The sequence below is a fragment of the Cucurbita pepo genome, chromosome 2 (genome assembly GCF_057944985.1).
Source record: "Cucurbita pepo subsp. pepo isolate OVF chromosome 2, ASM5794498v1, whole genome shotgun sequence".
Lineage (NCBI taxonomy): Eukaryota > Viridiplantae > Streptophyta > Magnoliopsida > Cucurbitales > Cucurbitaceae > Cucurbita > Cucurbita pepo.
This window is the reverse complement of record NC_141799.1, coordinates 14,610,905-14,628,507: the sequence shown is the minus strand read 5'-3', so window position 1 is coordinate 14,628,507 and position 17,603 is coordinate 14,610,905. Positions and strand designations below refer to the sequence as shown.

Below are 17,603 nucleotides of genomic sequence, written 5' to 3'. Positions count from 1 at the left end.
AGAAAATGCAAATACATTCAATCATGTTCGGACCTATCATTTCATTATCATCATGACGTTGGTCTCACTTTCTAGTTCAGGCAGGGTGGATGTATACTACTTCTCTATACATGGTATACACTCGTGCACATGGACCCCGAGGTAGACTCGTATACGTACCCCTGAACTAGGTTTTTGACTAGTGCACACTCGCACGGCTGAAAAAGTCACAGATGGTGTACACAATATTGTATTATATGCATTCGTACTCATCACAAGTGCGAAGTATCTTGACGCACATGACACACAAAATGCATGAAGTCCCCACAACTTTAAACCATGAAATATACGTATGACGTGGGTCGTACCTTCGTTCTTTCATAAACATAAGTTTCATGAATAACATACATGACTAAACAATATGAAGAGCATATGCTAATATTAGTGTGCAGACATAAGGTATAATATAAAGACATGTAACAGAACATATACATCGCATGGTATCACACATAATAAAAAACAACTTTCGTCAACAGCATAACATAAAATCATACACGACAAACAGTCACAAAGCATGACACGGTTGGGGGTCACAGAGCACACATCGTTCATATTTCATACAATTCATCCAATCAATCCAATAGTAAACCCACTTAATCAGTTGACCTAAGCCGTCACTAAATTTCTCGAGGTTTAGTTTCGAAACGGACTCCCAAACTCATATAGGTTAAATCTACGATCACATTATTAGTAAAAAAAAAACTTCCACTCACAGGGTAACTTAATTCAATTCATTTAATATAATATTGTAATTCTAAACTAAAAAAATTATTTACATATTCAAATCCTATTTAAAGAGAAACTAAAAATAAATCATTTTATTCTCAGCTCCCTCCTGTCCTAGAATTTCTACCACACGCAGTCAAACTAAACTAAACTTGGTCGCTTATTTGTATACTATCTTAAAATAGGGTTTTTGAATTCAATTCTTATTTTATTTTATGCTCTCTCCCTATATAATTCCAACGGTAGTTCATTCCAAAAACACTTTGGATATAATCCACTGTCAAAAAATTCCAAAAAACACATTGGATATAATCCACTGTCAAAATATATCGAGACAACAACGGAGCGAATAGAAAAACATTGTTTAAGGTTGTAAGCTGTTCTTTTATTTGTTTCGGTGTATTTGGATTCGATTGTGCCGTATCCAACGTCGAAACCATCGGAAACCCATAATCATGCCTCTCTCTCTCCTCCTCTTTGTGGCCCTACTCTCTCTCTTATTCTCCCCATCAAACTCCCTCTCTCTCTCCTTCCCTCTCACCTCCCTTCCTCTATCCCAAGAACCCTCCTTTTCCCTCTCCTCCAAAACCTCACCCCTGGACTCGGCGAAGCTCCCCTTCAAATACTCCAACGCCCTGGTGGTCTCTTTCTCCATTGGGTCGCCGCCGCAGCCGATGGACATGGTGCTAGACACCGGCAGCCAACTCTCTTGGGTTCAATGCTACGGCAAAGTAAGGAGGAGGACAGAATCAGTGATTAATCGATTTGACCCTTATCTCTCCTCCACTTTCTCTCACCTCCCCTGCAACAACTCTATCTGCAAACCCCGAATTCTCGATTTTACCCTTCCTACCTCTTGTGATCGATATCGCCGCTGCCACTACTCCTACTTCTACGCCGATGGGACCTTGGCTGAAGGTAATCTCGTCACTGAAAAAATCACATTCTCTAATTCCTTAACTACCCGCTCCCTCGTTCTCGGCTGCGCTACGGCCTCCACTGAAAACAGGGGTATGTTGGGAATGAATAAGGGACGCCTCTCCTTCATTTCCCAGGCCAGAATATCCAAGTTTTCCTATTGTGTCCCGGATCGAATCGGGTCGGATCCAACCGGGTTGTTCTACCTCGGAGACAACCCGAATTCGGGTAAATTCAAATACGTCAAAATGTTGACTTTCTCCAAAAGTCGACGCTCCCCGAATCTTGACAAGTTGGCCTACACCCTCCCAATGAAGGGGATTAGAATAGGCAAAAACCACCTCAACATCTCGCGGGCCGTTTTCAAACCGGACCCATCTGGCGCCGGTCAGACCATGATCGACTCCGGCTCGGATTTGACGTATTTGGTAGATGAAGCTTACAGCAAGGTTAGAGCAGAGATAGTGAGATTAGTGGGGCCCATGATGAAGAAAGCATATGAATTTGCTGGCGTTGACATGTGTTTTGACGGCGCAGAGGCGGCGGTGGTGGGTCGGAGAATTGGCAACATGTGGTTCAAGTTTGAGAATGGGGTGGAGATATTGGTCGGGAAAGGAGAAGGGTTATTGACGGAAGTGGAAAAAGGGGTGAAGTGTGTGGGGATTGGACGGTCAGATAGACTTGTGACTGAGAGTAATATAATCGGGATCGTTCATCAAAAGAATATGTGGGTGGAGTACGATCTGGCCAATAAGAGAGTTGGGTTCGGTAAAGCTGAGTGTAGTAGATTGAAGGCCTGGTAATGGACTGAACATCATATAATAATTCGTATTTTCACGATTTAGTTATGAAAATGGATAAAAACATAAAAAATATATATATATTCACTTTAAACCAACCTCTATGGCTCTTCAAAACCAATTCAGTAATCTCTATTTTATATGATTGTTAGAGAGCACAACTACATCAACAAGGTGGTTGCTTGATAAAAAAAAAAAAGAAGTTAGAATTACTTAGCTGAGTGATTACTGAATTATCGGTGTCATACAATTACTTAGCTGAGTGAGATACTAGAGGATTACGTACCATATGAGTAGACCCGACAAAATCTTGCGCACCATATGAGCAGGCCCGACAAAATCCTTGATAGCCTCCTTGATTTCTCCATAGAGAGAAATATGACAACAGTTCCCATGAAAACTCAAATCCTTCGTCCCATGAAAACTCTATCCTTCCCAAATATAATATAATGATTAATTTATACAATTCCCAAAATAAATAAATAAAACATTAATGTCCACACATCTTAAATTAAATCATACGTCATCATCATGATTAAATTGTATACAACTGTTTATTGTGCATAAACCAACGGTAGGACATTTCTATAAATAATTAAAAAAAAAAAAAAAAAAAACCAATGGTATGAGAAGAAAAAAGATTACCAAGCAGCTCTTTTATTGCAAGTAAACATCACTTTAAGGCTTGCGCCAATATGCAGAATAGGGAAATGGGAAAAAAAACCAACATAAATAATTAAGAAATGGAAGAGAGATGAAGTTAGTAGGGAACCTTCCCATGTTGCTGCGGTAGATGAAGAGAAGCCATTAAGCCATACTAATGTTCCAGGCCTGAATAAGTAACAAGATTTTTAACTTTTTTGTTTTCTGTATGGAGACAATTCGACCTCAAGGCGACTGATTTCATCCTGTAGATCTTGTGAACTCATTCTTCTCTGCCTACTCGTCTTGTCATCGCTAATCAGGATCGAGAGACGCTTCAAACAAGAGAAGTACTCAGCCTTGACTTCAGGAGTTTCAAAAGTTGAACCTTTGAACTGCATTTGTGTGATCATTCATAATTTGGTTCAAGATCTCTAGAACATGTTCAAATACAAATGTACCAATGTTTTTGAGAGCCCTAATTGTTGTTAACACGTATTAAAGAGTGGGTAAAAAGGGGATGTAACAGTTACTTCAGGCTGTTCTTCAAGACCACAAATTCCATGAGCATTGTAGAGAGTATTTTAAATGTAATTTTATACAATAGTTGATAAACCTATTCCACAAAAATGCATCCAACCATATTTCGAAGTCTCTTTTTTCTCTTTTTGGTTCTACAGGGGTGAAGGTTTGAATCTTCGATCTTTAAGATCAGTAATGTCTTCAGAGATATATTCAAGTCGGCTATTTCAAGTCATTTTTGTTAGATGATGAAAGTCCCACATCAACTAATTTAGGGAATGATCGATCATGGATTTATATAATCAAAGAATTGTTAGACGAACACGACTCTCCACGATGATATGATATTGTCCGCTTTGAGCATAAGCTCTCATGGCTTTGCTTTGGGCTTTTCCCCAAAAGGTCTCATTCTCATGGAGAGAGTATTCTTTGATTATAAATTCATGACCATTCCATAAGTTAGCCGGTGTGGGACTTTCATCATCTAACACCTCCCCTCGAACAAAGTACGCCTCCCCTTAATCGAGACTCGACTCCTTTTTCTTTTGGAGTCTTAGTCAATTTTGACTATGCCTTCGAGGAGGCTCGACTCCTTTTCTTTTGGAGTCCTTTGTTCGACATTTGAGGATTTACCAATCTATTGGCACAACTAAGTTTAAGGCATGACTCTGATACCATGTTAGACGAACACGACTTTCCACAATGGTATGATATTGTCCACTTTGAGCATAAGCTCTCATGGCTTTGCTTTGGGCTTCCCCAAAAGGCCTCATTCCAATGGAGAGAGTATTCTTTGATTATAAATCCATGATCATTCCCTAAATTAGCCGATGTGGGACTTTTATCATCTAACAGGAGTCCAACCTTCCTCGAAGGCATAGTAAAAAATGACTAAGACTCTAAAGGAGTCGAGCCTCGATTAAGGGGAGGCGTACTTTGTTTGAGGGGAGGTGTTAGATGATGAAAGTCCCACATCGACTAATTTAGGGAATGATCATGGATTTATAATCAAAGAATACTCTCTCCATTGGAATGAGGCCTTTTGGGAAAGCTCAAAGCAAAACCATGAGAGCTTATGCTCAAAATGGACAATATCATACCATTGTGGAGAGTCGTGTTCGTCTAACAATTAATAACATGAGGGAAGAACCAAGCCCGACAACAGAAAATAATTTTTATGTTTCAATACAGATTCTAAGAAAATATGGTCATAAAATAAAATTTTAGCTAAAAGAATTCACTTGAAAATGGTACTATCAATAAAACTACTAGAGATGTAAAGCATTTATATCAGCATTCTAAAAAACTGGAATGTTAGACATTTCCTAGAACAAAATTTAAGTATCATTTCGTAATGGTTTCATAAATTTGTCATTGTGAACATACACTAATATATCCAGCCTGTGTATAGGGATTGATTAGCAATAGAAATAAAGGTTCGTTTGATAATAATTTCAAAATGTTGGCTAGATTTTAAGAACAGAAAATAGTAATAACAATTAAGTTTTAGAAAACTAGGTTTCGAAAATGAATCTAGAAAGTAAATCACAAATTAAAGAGATTGTTGGTAAACAAGATTTCTTAAACAAAAATCAAAATTGTCATCACCCGAGTTGTCTAAAATGCATATGCAGCCATGCAGGTCACTATGTGGCCATTGATGTCAAGCTCAAGGCACAGAAATAATAACAATCATAGACCGTGTTACCTTTTGATAAGCAGAAATGCATTCAAAGAGAACATTCTCAGCCTGCACAAGCGAAGGATCCTCCTGTAATAACACATTCCGGTTACTCAAAGTGGTAGCAGAAGAGCCAACGAAATTATATTTGATGAATGAAGGCACAACAAAGACGGAACACTCGTTGCTTCTGGAATGTGACAATTGATCCAAAGGAATTCAATAAAATTAAATAAGTTTATTGTAACATCTTCTCTCTTCCCACTGTCCTCATTTTTCTAGTTTTTAGTTTTGGAAAAGTAGTCCCTTAGATTTTTGGTCTTCACTTGTTCTTCCATTGTCCCTAGGATTCAACTTGATGCCAAAAATATTTTATGAAAGATCAACTGAACTGACCGACTCTACAACAGTTCACTCTCAGTTGGATGGCTGTTCTACAAAACTCCATCATGTATATGACCTCCTTCAAGATGAGTACAACTCACCAACTGGACCCAATATTAGCCAACACATAATCCGAGGAAGTGTAAAACAAATATCTTTATCTCAACTCTGTTACATATTATATATATAATCGCATAATTCAAAAGGATTTTATGTTTGTAGGGTCAAATGGTTGTACCTAAGATCAGTTGAGATTAAGTAAACCGGCCAAGATCCTCACAGATATTAAAACATATGCACACTCATATACATACGACACCAATACTACAGTTCAGAAGCAATTGTATGTTTAGGACACCATCACTGCTAACCTTTGATACTTTCATCTCTTGCACGATGATTTCCAAATGTCCTAGAGCATCAAGGGACTGTAACTGCAAACACAATATAGATGTCCAATTGACATGAGAAAATTCCCATCCATGAGTCTTGATCTCATTGAAAGGACATAAACATAGAACGTGGATGAAACAACGGACAAACACACTGATGCACCTGGTATTTCAATTTCATGAGCTCCATTCTTTGTTTCTTTTGAAATAAAGAGAAACCTTAATTTGAGGTACTCTATTAGTTAAATTATATATGTTATATTCCTTAATATAAATGACCAACATCAAGACAACCAACATTGAGAGTAAACATTCTGTAGTGTGGATGCACATTCTCTCATATTGGTTGATATGTATGAACAACAAAATTTAATCCAACTCCCAAAATGAAAATTTGGGTTCATTGTTTGGTTATAAAAAAATAATCAACATCAAGAAGATATTGTTCTATTCTGATTTTGATTTAGAATAATTATTCACATACTCACTCATTTCATTTTGGTCGACTTCGAATAAATTTACATTTAATTAAATAGCTACATCTAAAATAGTTGTTCAGCTCAAACCTTCAAACCTATTGGCAGTACCAAGCAATGGTCTTGATGCTTAGAAGCTCATGAATTGAGTGAGTTTCTACGGATTGATAATTAGATACATAAATTTGGGCTATGGATACATTTCAAGAAAACAAATTTAACAGGCAAACGTTAAATATGACGAAACTGCCTTTCTTCATTATATAGAAAGGAAAACTGACCAGTATGAGAAGTGCAGTACGCCCGTCCCTTCTAGTTTCTCCATCTTCATGAATTTTTTTCTTCTCACCATGCTTGCTTATTTTATCTAATACTCCTCGTGATATCCTACCATTGAGTGATATTTACATAAGCTTATAGTAAAATCATAACCCAGGCTACCCAGCTTAACTACGGTGATTTGAGTCATAAAGTCATCTAGGTTAACTATCCTTATTTTTCGTGATGACTATTAAATGTGGGGAAGGATTTCGGACAATCCAATTAAATTTGTAAAGCTAACATGATTAATGGTCTATATAATTCTATCTTTCAGAAGATTAAATTCAAAAAGCTAGAGGCCTCTTATACTAGTAGGCATTTTAAATTATATGATTTCCCAATTTTACCTATTTCAAGGTGTTGACCCCCCTACATCAAGTAAAAGAATATTTCCAGTTTCCATCAAATTGTTTAAGCACAACTGCTCTTTTCCTTCCCATGTTATCCTTCTACACTTCAGCTTCTCGTACAGCAGTGGTAGGTGGCTTGTAACATATATATGACCACACTTGAACACGTTTTATCAACTCAATAACAAATAGCTAGACAAAGTAAATATTTCAGAATGTTGCTAGATGATCTCGTCATTTTTTTTTTTTTTTTTGTTCAGGAGACCAAGCTAATTTGCGAAGGGTTTTCATCATTTTCATTTTCTTCTTGAAAATCTCAAATTCGAAGATTGGCCTTCGCAAATCTATTTCTACAGAAATGCTAAGAAACTTTGATCGCAACCTGACCACTAGAAGATAGAACTTCGGCAATGGCAATGGTTACTACTATGGATATGGATGGTTTTGAAAGATTGTAGGCCCTTGAATTTCCTAACATGTTCCCATGGATTGTAGAGTCCTGAACATACGGGTTCATTTAACTATTATTCTGAATATTTATTCTCCCCGCATAATTTTCTAGTTTCTTTAATAAGTTATTTCCTTCTTAGAATTTAGCCTGCGTATATGACCCTAGAGCTGTCCTTCGGATTACGATAGAAAAGTGAAATCTCAATACAAACCTTATAGAGTTACTTAAAAGTTCTTTAGCTTTATCAATTCCAATAACTGCTTTAGAAATATCAGTCGCCTTTAGTTCTTTGGAACTTTGCATTACCACTCGAGCAATGTTAAGCATGTTAGCACCAATCTGCACCACATTAGTAGATATGGAGTTATTATTAGTCGAAGAGCAGATGTTTCAGACAAAACTGAAAAAATAATGCATTTTTCTAAAACTTCCATAATTTCCCTAACATACAAAAACAAAAATGCATTAAACAGGAAAAAAAGAGTATAGTTATTTTATTAACCACGTCCTCAGAATACAATCTGAATGTTATAATTGAAAACCTGGATGTGGTCCTTAGGAAGTAAGGTTTTCCGTGCATCAAGACACCTGAAAGATATGACTTCGTTAGAAGACTCTTTTTTGTAAGTTGCTAAAACTCAACAGTTCACCTTTCAAAAAGCTCCTGTGCTTCATTCAAGCATCCATTGGCATATAACGTTGACGCCAAGCCGTCAGCAGAATTTATAGTTTCCAGAGAATTCCAGCCCTACACCCATAAGAGATATACTGAGTTCGCCAATTGACCAAGTATGCATAGACACAAGCAGGCACATAACAGAAACAAAAAACCTATGGGGGTTAAGTATTACTAAATATCGATAGCAATGTTAGTTAAAGATTAAAACTTATAATGAACTCTATGTTACATTGCACAATATACTAAATTTTAATTTTGATAGTCATTCTGCTTCACAAGTATCAACCCCTAGCGTGTGTATAAAGGAATGATATGAAGTATTCCTTCCCTTTATCTCCCATAGTACTTTGTGGGCCGTTAGGATTTTCATGAGTTACGATTTGGAGTTTGGAACCGCTACTTTGGAATGCTTCAACCTTTGGGGAAGACTGTTGGTTAATTTAACAAACCCTAAAGTGTCACTGCCAGATCAACTGCACATAGGCTCCACACGCCACCGGAATTTCTCCAACCATTGTCGTGGTTCAACCATCCTGCTGTCCACATTCAGCTTGTATGCTTATTTTAATCAAAAGTAGCTCATATTTGGAATGATTTCAGGAAGGAAAAAAAGGGTTTTTGGTTTCCAATTCTCTCCGTACTAAATTTTTTTAGGTTACTGCTGGACTCTAATTTTGTGCATTCAAATCAAATTTTGTATCTATGTTTTCGTGAGTGTCATTTTTTTTAATGGAATGGTGGAACAAACCCCTGCAATCATATCTGATATAGTTCATTTGAGGACTAGTTTTGACGATCAAATACGAGATAGAGGGTGTGTCTTCATTGTCATAAGCTTGGTCACATGAAGTGTGATGGTAAGGACTTATTGTTTATCAAGTAGATTTTGCTAAAAAGGCCTGCCACTTTGAGCACAATATCCTCTCCTGTGGTCAGTAAAATTCCCATTCTCACCGCGTATTTCAGTAATAACTAGCTTCTGCACTGTTCACCAAACAACGGAAAAGACTATGAGTATTCATCACCAAATTTTGATCAATCTACCCTTACATGTTGCCTTGTACGCGTCATGTCAATATAGGTTAAAATCATGAAGTAGACATTCTTAAATCATGACATAAAATTGAGAGAGAGATCAAGAAGTTAGAAAAGACAAATGCATGCACTCCACATCAAAAAGGAAAAGACATTACATGAGCACTAGATCCCGAGCAAAAACTAAAGCATAAAAATATAGTAAAAAAGAAAAGATGAAGATGAACCTTTGATAATTCCATAATGTGCAAAACTTTTCTTTGCACATTCTCAGCTTCAAAGAGATTATTAGACTTCATATATATCTGGAGCATCAGGAAGACAACAAAATTATTAACGATAGCTCAAGTAGAACTATAGAATATGATTAAAAAGGGGGAAGAAATAGGAAAATTTTATAAGAGAGAACTAACATGCTCACATATGTTTCAATAATCACATATATTCAACAATCCTACTCTCCTGCTTGTAATTCATCTCCATGGACTATAAACTCTGGAGTTTTTTACTGTAACGACTGCAACTAGTACTTCTCATCTATTTGATTCACTTTATTTCTTATTATAAAGAAAAAATTAGAGACTTGAATGGTAGTCTCCATCTACTGCAAGAAAATAAACTACTAAACTAACCTAGACAATCTCCTTACAATTTGTCCCATGATCATAAAGCAAGTAATCTTTCATCTATCCTAAGCTTTCTAGAGATTCTAACTGTATAACATTTTCAAATCTCATTATAATTTTCAAAAATAAGACTTAAGAGAAAATGATTAAATGTGTTATTCTTGTTGATAACTAGGCATGTCTAACATTATCTATCCTAACAAAGGAAAGACTTCCCGAAGTGATAAAGGGTCAACTTTTTTGATACACCAAAAGAGAAGAAAAGATGGAAAGTAAAAGATTATAGGATAAAGCCTAACCTTAGCAAGATATCGCAATCTTCTGACGCAAAGAAATGACTCACCTAGGCCACCTTCCTACATGATGAAACAATACAAGGTTGTGAAACATGTAACAACGGAATTATGGTACAATGTTGATGTTGATATACCTCCAGTATCCTTATGGAATCCTGGATCAGGGCCTCAGAATCTTTTTCCTCCCCCAAAAGGTATAGCACCTGCATGGAAAACATATATTATTATTTGAAGTATCAAGACAATCAACATTGAAGCAACCAGACTTGGTCGTGTACAAGTATTTAGCTTCTGTTACTATATAAGCTGATTATTGATCTAGTGTATTTAAAAAAAAAAACAAATGTCAGTCGAAAGTCAAATATTTAGAGGATGAAAAACAAAAAAAAAGAAAAAAAAAAAAAACAATGTGCCAAAACTAATATGATAAAACAAGGATCTCAGAGCATACTATTCCAAGATGGTACATAGTATCCGCATAATCAACATGGCCATATCCGAGAACATGACCTTTGATCTGAAGGACAAAAAATCATAAGTGAGATGACAAAACAGAACAGAAATTATTTATTCGAGTACAAATGACAAGCCTCCTACCTTCAATGCTCGCTGTCAACCAGATCATATAACATCAGCCAGAAGGAAAAAAATGTTAGCATGAATTTGCACATCAAAGAATCATTAAAAGACAAAATGCAAAAAAAAAATATATATATATATTAATAACTAGGCTTCGGAATTAATTTGTACATAATATTTAAAGTAAGCATTGAAAAAAGGAGTTTATAACATCGAGAAACTATCACATATCAAATTTACTAATCTAGGGGGAAAATCATTATAAGCAGGAAAGCTATAAAAATGAAATTCTACCCTCAAATCATGAGTATGACCATAAAATTACTGGTAAATTATATTTCACTAAAACCTAATGACACCTTATAATTGTTGTTTTAATAAGAGATGAGATTGCACTAAAACAAAAGAAGAACAACCTGGGGGTTGGGGGTTAGAGAGAACCCCTCCCAAGAAAAAAAGTACTACAAAAAATCTTTCCAATTGTTGAAAAGTGTAGTAAGTTTGTAATTACTAAAGAATTTCTTGGGACTAAAAGCTCGCCAAAAAGCAGTAAGCTGTACATTTGAGTAAAAATAATAATAAAAAGAAAGACGACTTATATTCAAAGGATCTTTGGTTCCTCTCCGACCAAATATGCCACAAAAGGGCACAAATCACACGTTTCCACAAAATAATAGCTTGCTTAGACATCTTCCACCCCCAGAGAGCCTCCAAGATCCATTCTTAGATAGATATAGGTAGGCAAGCATTCAAACCAAAAGTAACCTACGCGCAATCTTTGATAGCAAAATGACAATGGAGAAAGATGTGGTCTAGATTCTCTTTACAACTCAGGCAGAGGCAAGAAAAACAGAGGGGTGATAAAGATCAATTTTTACACTTCCTTTGAAACAGCTCATGTGTGCTTGAGGCTCTATGAACAGACAACAAAAAAAAAAAAAAAAAAAAAAAAAAAAAAAAAAAAAAAAAAAAAACTGGACTTTATTTAGGTATTATAAGTGCAAAATTTCATCATAAGATCAGAACTAATTTTTGGGATTGTTTCTTCCACTTAAAAAAAAAAAAAAAAGAAAAAAGAAAAAAAAAAAGCAGACTCAGTGGAGAAGCTGCCTTTTGAATCTAGAGAGACCATATAGCCCTCTCAGAACCAAGCTGTTAAAGTTGCATTCCCGGGCTAATGTTCCACTTAATCCCCGAAGGGGTACTTGAACTCTTCTCCAACAAGGTATAAAATAACTAAGGTTTGGGCCCTCCTCGCTCTGGTTCTACTTCTGTGGGGACCAAGAAGCAAGAGCTTAGACCACCACACACTATCATCTCCAACTCCCAGCCGCACCACATCAATGGAGACAACCGCACACAATCATCTCCAACTCCCAAAAATATGAGGATGTTCGACTAGCAAAAATATGGATGGTAACCATAATGGGAACAAGTGAAAATAATTGGAATATTTTGATACCTCATAGCAATTGCCGGCTTCTTTTAGCTTCCTCTGAACTAGATAAAACTGTCCAAGATTGTGAAGTGCAGAACCAACTCTGAACAATAAGAGTTCGAATCACATCAAAGATACTTTATATATATATATAAGAAACTAGATCCGTTAAGAAAAATGATAGAGCAAAGCAGAGCTGATTTTAAAACCTTAAGACTGAAATTAATTTTGACCTTATAGTAGGCACAATATCTGAAGCAATGTGAATCAAATAAACACCACAATATTTAATCAAGCAAACATGTCTACTTTCAAATATTATATTGTCTACAGGATAAATTCATGTTCGATTGAAGATCGATTATCACATGGGTACTTTCTACAGAGCTGAACATGAATAACCTCGAAACGTTCACCCTCACTGTGACATACACATGTGTCATAGGGTAGCTCGCTTAGGTCACAGGGCCCAGGGGTGGTGGAGAGCTAACACCATGCCTCATACTAAAGTACATTTTGAGGCATTTTCAAACTGGCGGGTGTAGACATAATTTTGGCGTACGGACATACATTGTTGTGGAGCGTCCGTCCGATGTCTGATTGACACCAAATTCGGCGAGCTTTCATATTTCATAGGACGGACTTGACTCCACAACCGCATGCCCAAATTCCCTTCAAAACACCAACTTTCAAGGTTAAGGCCCCGGACCGTACCTAGCTCTTCAACAAGCCTATCTTTGACACTCTTGTCTACTCTTTACCCTTAACTTGCTTATGCCTCGTCTTCTCTTCAATACCCCTTTGTGTGTGTTAGATGATGTACCGTCCTCCTCAGTCGCATTAGGGCACTTGTCTAGACCCTCACGTGGTCGAATGGGCGCCACTTGAGGATCTCCGCTTCTTTTGTGGCAACCTGAGGGTCACAACCTACTCTCTTCATAGTAAGGTTGTGACACTAGTCATGGTCTTTGGTCAATCATTTGTGCCACCCACATACTCCAAAGTTATCGTCTCTGCACCCTTCTCCCAGGCATCAGTCATCAAAAGTTTGTTCAATCATATCCTTACACACCCATACAATCATCTACAACACATGCTATCATCACAGATTGCCCTCCATGTTCTGTCTTACACCCCTACCATATCCTGGCCACATTGCATGCTGGGCCTTATACTCTACCATATCAAGGCCCTCATCATGATATTCCAGCTGGAAGTTCCTTAACATACCATAGGAAATTAGAGAAGAACATGTTGTTTCCATGCAATAAATAAAAAAATAAAAAAAATAATAATAATAAGAAGAAAAGGATGCTTCTAGTTCATGTACAAGCGAAGTAAAGCTGATAAAAAGGATGCTTCTAGTTCGTGTAAGGAAAAAATGTGAGGTTTGCTACATAGAAAAAGATAGCAAGATTCAAGAACCTTATATCTTCAGAGCCATAGGATTCCTCCAATATGTTGATGGCCTCCAGATACATGGGCTCTGCTTTGTCAAATGTTTTCGTGACTCTATACAGTTCTGCCTAAAAAGAGCATAGCAAAATGTATTTATTACTTAGTAATGCTTCACAATCTAAAATAAATGGCATTATCGCATAACAGTCCTTGATTGTAGATTTTTCTATGCAAGGTAAATACGTGATTTTAGTAAAGAAGTTTTGATATTAGAACCATTCCTGAATTCTAACAACCTAGGTTCTACGTCAATTTAATGTAAATAATAGGAACGCACAAATGCAAATATGGAAAAAACTTGTAGGTAATCTAGCCCAACAAATTTAGATACTATTCCAACAACATGAAGACCTCATTTTGGAATTTACATCCTTACTTTCTTGTTTGTTCTTTGATTAACGATCAGTCTGTATCTTGATATATATATATATATATATATATATAAACTAAATGATGACTTTGATGAAGCAAAAAAGTCTCCAGGTTTAATAATAACTAATAACCAAAATAATATGATTCATCTAAAGACTGGGCTTTTTTAATATAAAAAAAATATTTAAAACAGAAATATACTGACAAAATGAGAACAACAGCCTAAGGGTAGAGGGGTGTGGGTTCCCTCTACTCAACCAATCTAATAAAGCACAGCCTCCCAATCTTGGAGGGCAACAGCCTAAAGGCAGCTTATTTTACTACAAATATTTTGTCTAACATCTTGGTTGGAAGAAATCTTATTCCATTAGGTTATTCAGTGACTGCAGGAAAGTTCTACTCAATGATTCTAAAAAGGTAGAACAAGAAAAAGATTAGAAAATACAGCAGCTACAATACCAGATTGTTGAAGGCAGAAGCAACATGAGGATCCCTCTCCCCAAAACCTTCTTTAGCTTCTTGAATCGCAGAAACAAAATATCTTTCAGCTTCTTCAAGTTTCCCCTAATTAAAGAAAAAGATTATGATACTTCTTTCTGCAAATCATTAAAAAAAATTAACTGCTAGTGAAGGTAAAAGAAACATGCTTGCCTGCAGAAACAAGTCCCGAGCATTATCAGTAAAAACCCTCCACTTTGAAGTATGTAGATTTGAAATTACAGAACCATCCTCCACTTTGCGTAGTCCAATAGTGTCACTCTCCTCAATACCATTTTCAGAACTTGGCTTAGAGGGTGCGTCTTTAGCTAAGACAGGATTTGAGTTTATTCCAAGAATTATAGCTGTGCACCACAGAGGCTAATGGGTGTCATTACAACAAATTATCGATCTTCACAACATCATCAATTCACAGAAAAATTTGTTAAGAAATACAAAAGCTATAAGAAATAGCTGGTAAAAGAGTGCAAAAGGCAAGAACCTCAAAAAGGTTCTACAAAAACATAAAATCCATCACCCCAACAAAAATTCAGTAATCACCACGGCTATTTATAACGGAAAACAAACAAATTATTTGAGAACCTCATTAAAATTGATTGAAAATTTGGTGTTAAATTGGATAATATTGAAACAGCCCAAGTCCACCACCGCTAACAGATATTGTCCTCTTTGGGCTTTATTTTTCGGACTACCCCTAAAGGTTTTAAAATGTGTCTGTTAGGGAGAGGTTTTCACACCCTTATAAGAAATGTTTCGTTCTCCTCTCCAACCGAAGTGGGATCTCACAATCCACCTCCCTAGGCAGACCAGCGTCCTCGCACACTGCGTGGAGCCTGGTTCTGATACCATTTGTAACAGCCCAAGCCCACCGCTAGCAGATATTGTCCTCTTTGGGCTTTTCCTTTCGGGCATCCCCTCATGGTTTTAAAACACGTCTGTTAGAGAGAGGTTTCCACCCTCTTATAAATAATACTTTGTTCCCCTCTCCAACCGATGTGGGATCTAACAAGTACTCGGGGTTGGCATCCCTATTGTTCCCCCTCAAACAGTTACAATGATGGTTGTGCACTCCTAGATGTCTCGTTCATTTCATGCTGGAAACTAACTATTCAAAGTTTCTTGTAAGGAAATTGGAGACATCAGAGCTTTAGTAAAAAAATAAAATTACCATAAGTTTAGTAGGGAAACAAGGAAATCAAATAAACATGAAAAGAGGAAGAACACGCCCTAAAGGCCTAGGGATGAGGAATCCCTAAGACTAAAACAGAAGAATCAAAAAACAAAAGGCCTCCAATCTAGTAGTTAAATAACTTCTTATTTTGTCATTTGGTGGCTTTACACAATTTTAAAAAACCTTGTGGCACCCCTAGGAGCACTCTTATGAAAATCTAGATATGGTGATTATGCTTTTCAGGCAAGGACAAGGAATTGGAGGTGTAAGCCAAATATACCACAAAGGCTTCCAAGTTCCAAGAGCTTATGCCAACAAATAATGTTGAACAAGCAAGACCAGAACATATGGCCTTGATCCTCTTTTTTATACAAAACAAACCAGCCCAGAAATAGAAAAGGTGCTTTGGAATTTGTACAAAATATTGGCAGAGTGCCACTATTTTTTTGTTTTTCCTTAAAAAACAAAGCTGCTATCAAGAAGAAAGGAAAGAATACAAAAATACCGCCCAAAAAATGGAGTCAAAACAACTCCTAAAGACTTAACCCGATAAGAAAGGCTCTAACCCAACAACACAAGACTGAGAGGATAAATACTAAAGAAGACGTTGTTTTTCTTTACTATTTTGGGTTTACAGCTCAACTGAAATGGATGCCTTTTCCAAGAAATGATGCAGCGAGGATAAGTTCATTAAGAGCAATTTGCAAGAGAAATCCTACAGAAATTCAGCATCCAAAGCATGCAATCTAAGCATTGACAGGGTCTCATATTGGATATCACACATGAATTTCATCTTCCGTGAGATTTTGTCCAAAATTTAGCCACCAAGGACAAGGTGCCCCAGCTAGCAGCCACTGACTGTGACCAAATACATGGACAAGTAACCAAAAAAACTGAAACGCGTACATAAAATGGTGAAAACAGCAGACCTGCAGCAGGTCCAGAGAAAAGAACCCATGGAAAACCATTGAGATAACCATCGCGATAGTCATTGCTATTATTGCGAGAAGAAGATTTCACATTGCCTGCAAGAAAAAAAAATGATTAGCGAAAATTAAAGCCATTCGGGGAATTGTGAATCAATTAAAGAACCGTTCAATCATTTTTCTATGCCGTGAACAATTTGAAAACCAAGTTTAATCTGGATTTCGTGGTCGGAGATTAATAACATGTCTCAAGGTTTCTTACTCCTATATAATGCAAAACATGACTCGCAACACAAGCTAGCTAAGAACTAATGGCAGTTCAGTTATTCGAACATCATAGAACTTAGCTCCAAGCGAAAACTTATTCCTAATCTTCTATAATTCACATAATTGCAGGTCCAACAATTTTGCATCAACAAATTCAGTTAAGAACTAATTGAAGAGCCTGAATTACGTACAGCGGGAGGAGAAGATCGGCACGTTGATAGAAGTGGGAGTTTCGGAAGTGCGATTGAATGCTGTAGAACGAAAGCTCAATCGCTTCAACCATTTGGAAGCAGCTGTTCTCGTGTACATCCTCGTCTGCTTCGAGCGGTTTCTGGAATGATGGACTGAGTGGAGCAAGGCGAAGCGGGTTTTAAGGGGTTTTTCCTGAACGGTACGGTACGGTACCGCTTTTTTTCCCCTTAACCCGCCTTTTTTTTTTTTTTTTTTTTTTCAATGGAAAAACCTATTATGTTCATTGGTAGTTCATGAATTTATTAAAATATTAAAATTCTTATAAGAGAAAAACAAATGCAATCTCTATAGAATTCCATGAAAT

At 36.7% G+C, this 17,603-nt stretch overlaps 2 protein-coding genes across 5 annotated transcripts; one reads left to right on the top strand and one right to left on the bottom strand.

Annotated features, from left to right (window-relative positions):
- Positions 1 to 1,027: 1,027 nt before the first annotated feature.
- Positions 1,028 to 2,509, top strand: LOC111788783 (aspartic proteinase PCS1-like). The gene has a single exon (XM_023669286.2). It carries the CDS (start codon positions 1,221 to 1,223, stop codon positions 2,484 to 2,486), a length of 1,266 nt encoding a protein of 421 aa, XP_023525054.2. The 5' UTR covers positions 1,028 to 1,220; the 3' UTR covers positions 2,487 to 2,509.
- A 214-nt stretch (positions 2,510 to 2,723) lies between these two features.
- On the bottom strand, positions 2,724 to 17,465 carry LOC111788782 (Tetratricopeptide repeat (TPR)-like superfamily protein). Of its 4 annotated transcripts, XR_015419919.1 has the most exons (19): positions 17,239 to 17,465; positions 16,784 to 16,879; positions 14,837 to 15,027; positions 14,645 to 14,749; positions 13,781 to 13,881; positions 12,380 to 12,458; positions 10,936 to 10,947; positions 10,790 to 10,855; positions 10,473 to 10,541; positions 10,342 to 10,398; positions 9,644 to 9,721; positions 8,353 to 8,450; positions 8,245 to 8,290; positions 7,914 to 8,041; positions 6,862 to 6,967; positions 6,084 to 6,146; positions 5,356 to 5,418; positions 3,256 to 3,520; positions 2,724 to 2,909 (listed from the first exon to the last, which is right to left on the bottom strand). XR_015419919.1 is itself a non-coding variant. In XM_023669285.2 (18 exons), exons 1-18 carry the CDS (start codon positions 17,354 to 17,356, stop codon positions 3,335 to 3,337), a joined length of 1,662 nt encoding a protein of 553 aa, XP_023525053.2. In that variant the 5' UTR covers positions 17,357 to 17,464; the 3' UTR covers positions 3,110 to 3,334. The 4 variants fall into 4 exon arrangements, 3 of the variants coding, with proteins under 3 accessions (XP_023525053.2, XP_086977630.1, XP_086977631.1); XM_023669285.2 differs by lacking the exon at positions 2,724 to 2,909 and having other exon boundaries at positions 3,110 to 3,520; positions 17,239 to 17,464; XM_087121504.1 differs by lacking the exons at positions 2,724 to 2,909; positions 10,936 to 10,947 and having other exon boundaries at positions 3,110 to 3,520; positions 17,239 to 17,464.
- Between the last annotated feature and the right edge of the window lie 138 nt (positions 17,466 to 17,603).

Bases quoted from the DNA above. Each gene is read 5' to 3' on its own strand.
- LOC111788783 (XM_023669286.2), top strand. From the start codon at position 1,221: ATGCCTCTCTCTCTCCTCCTCTTTGTGGCCCTACTCTCTCTCTTATTC.
- LOC111788782 (XM_023669285.2), bottom strand. From the start codon at position 17,356: ATGTACACGAGAACAGCTGCTTCCAAATGGTTGAAGCGATTGAGCTTT. The intron at 15,028-16,783 runs GTCTGCTGTTTT...TGTGGTGCACAG, and splicing joins TTTCTCTGGACCTGCTGCAG to CTATAATTCTTGGAATAAAC. The intron at 8,042-8,244 runs GTTTTCAATTAT...AATGTGGTGCAG, and splicing joins TTCCTAAGGACCACATCCAG to ATTGGTGCTAACATGCTTAA.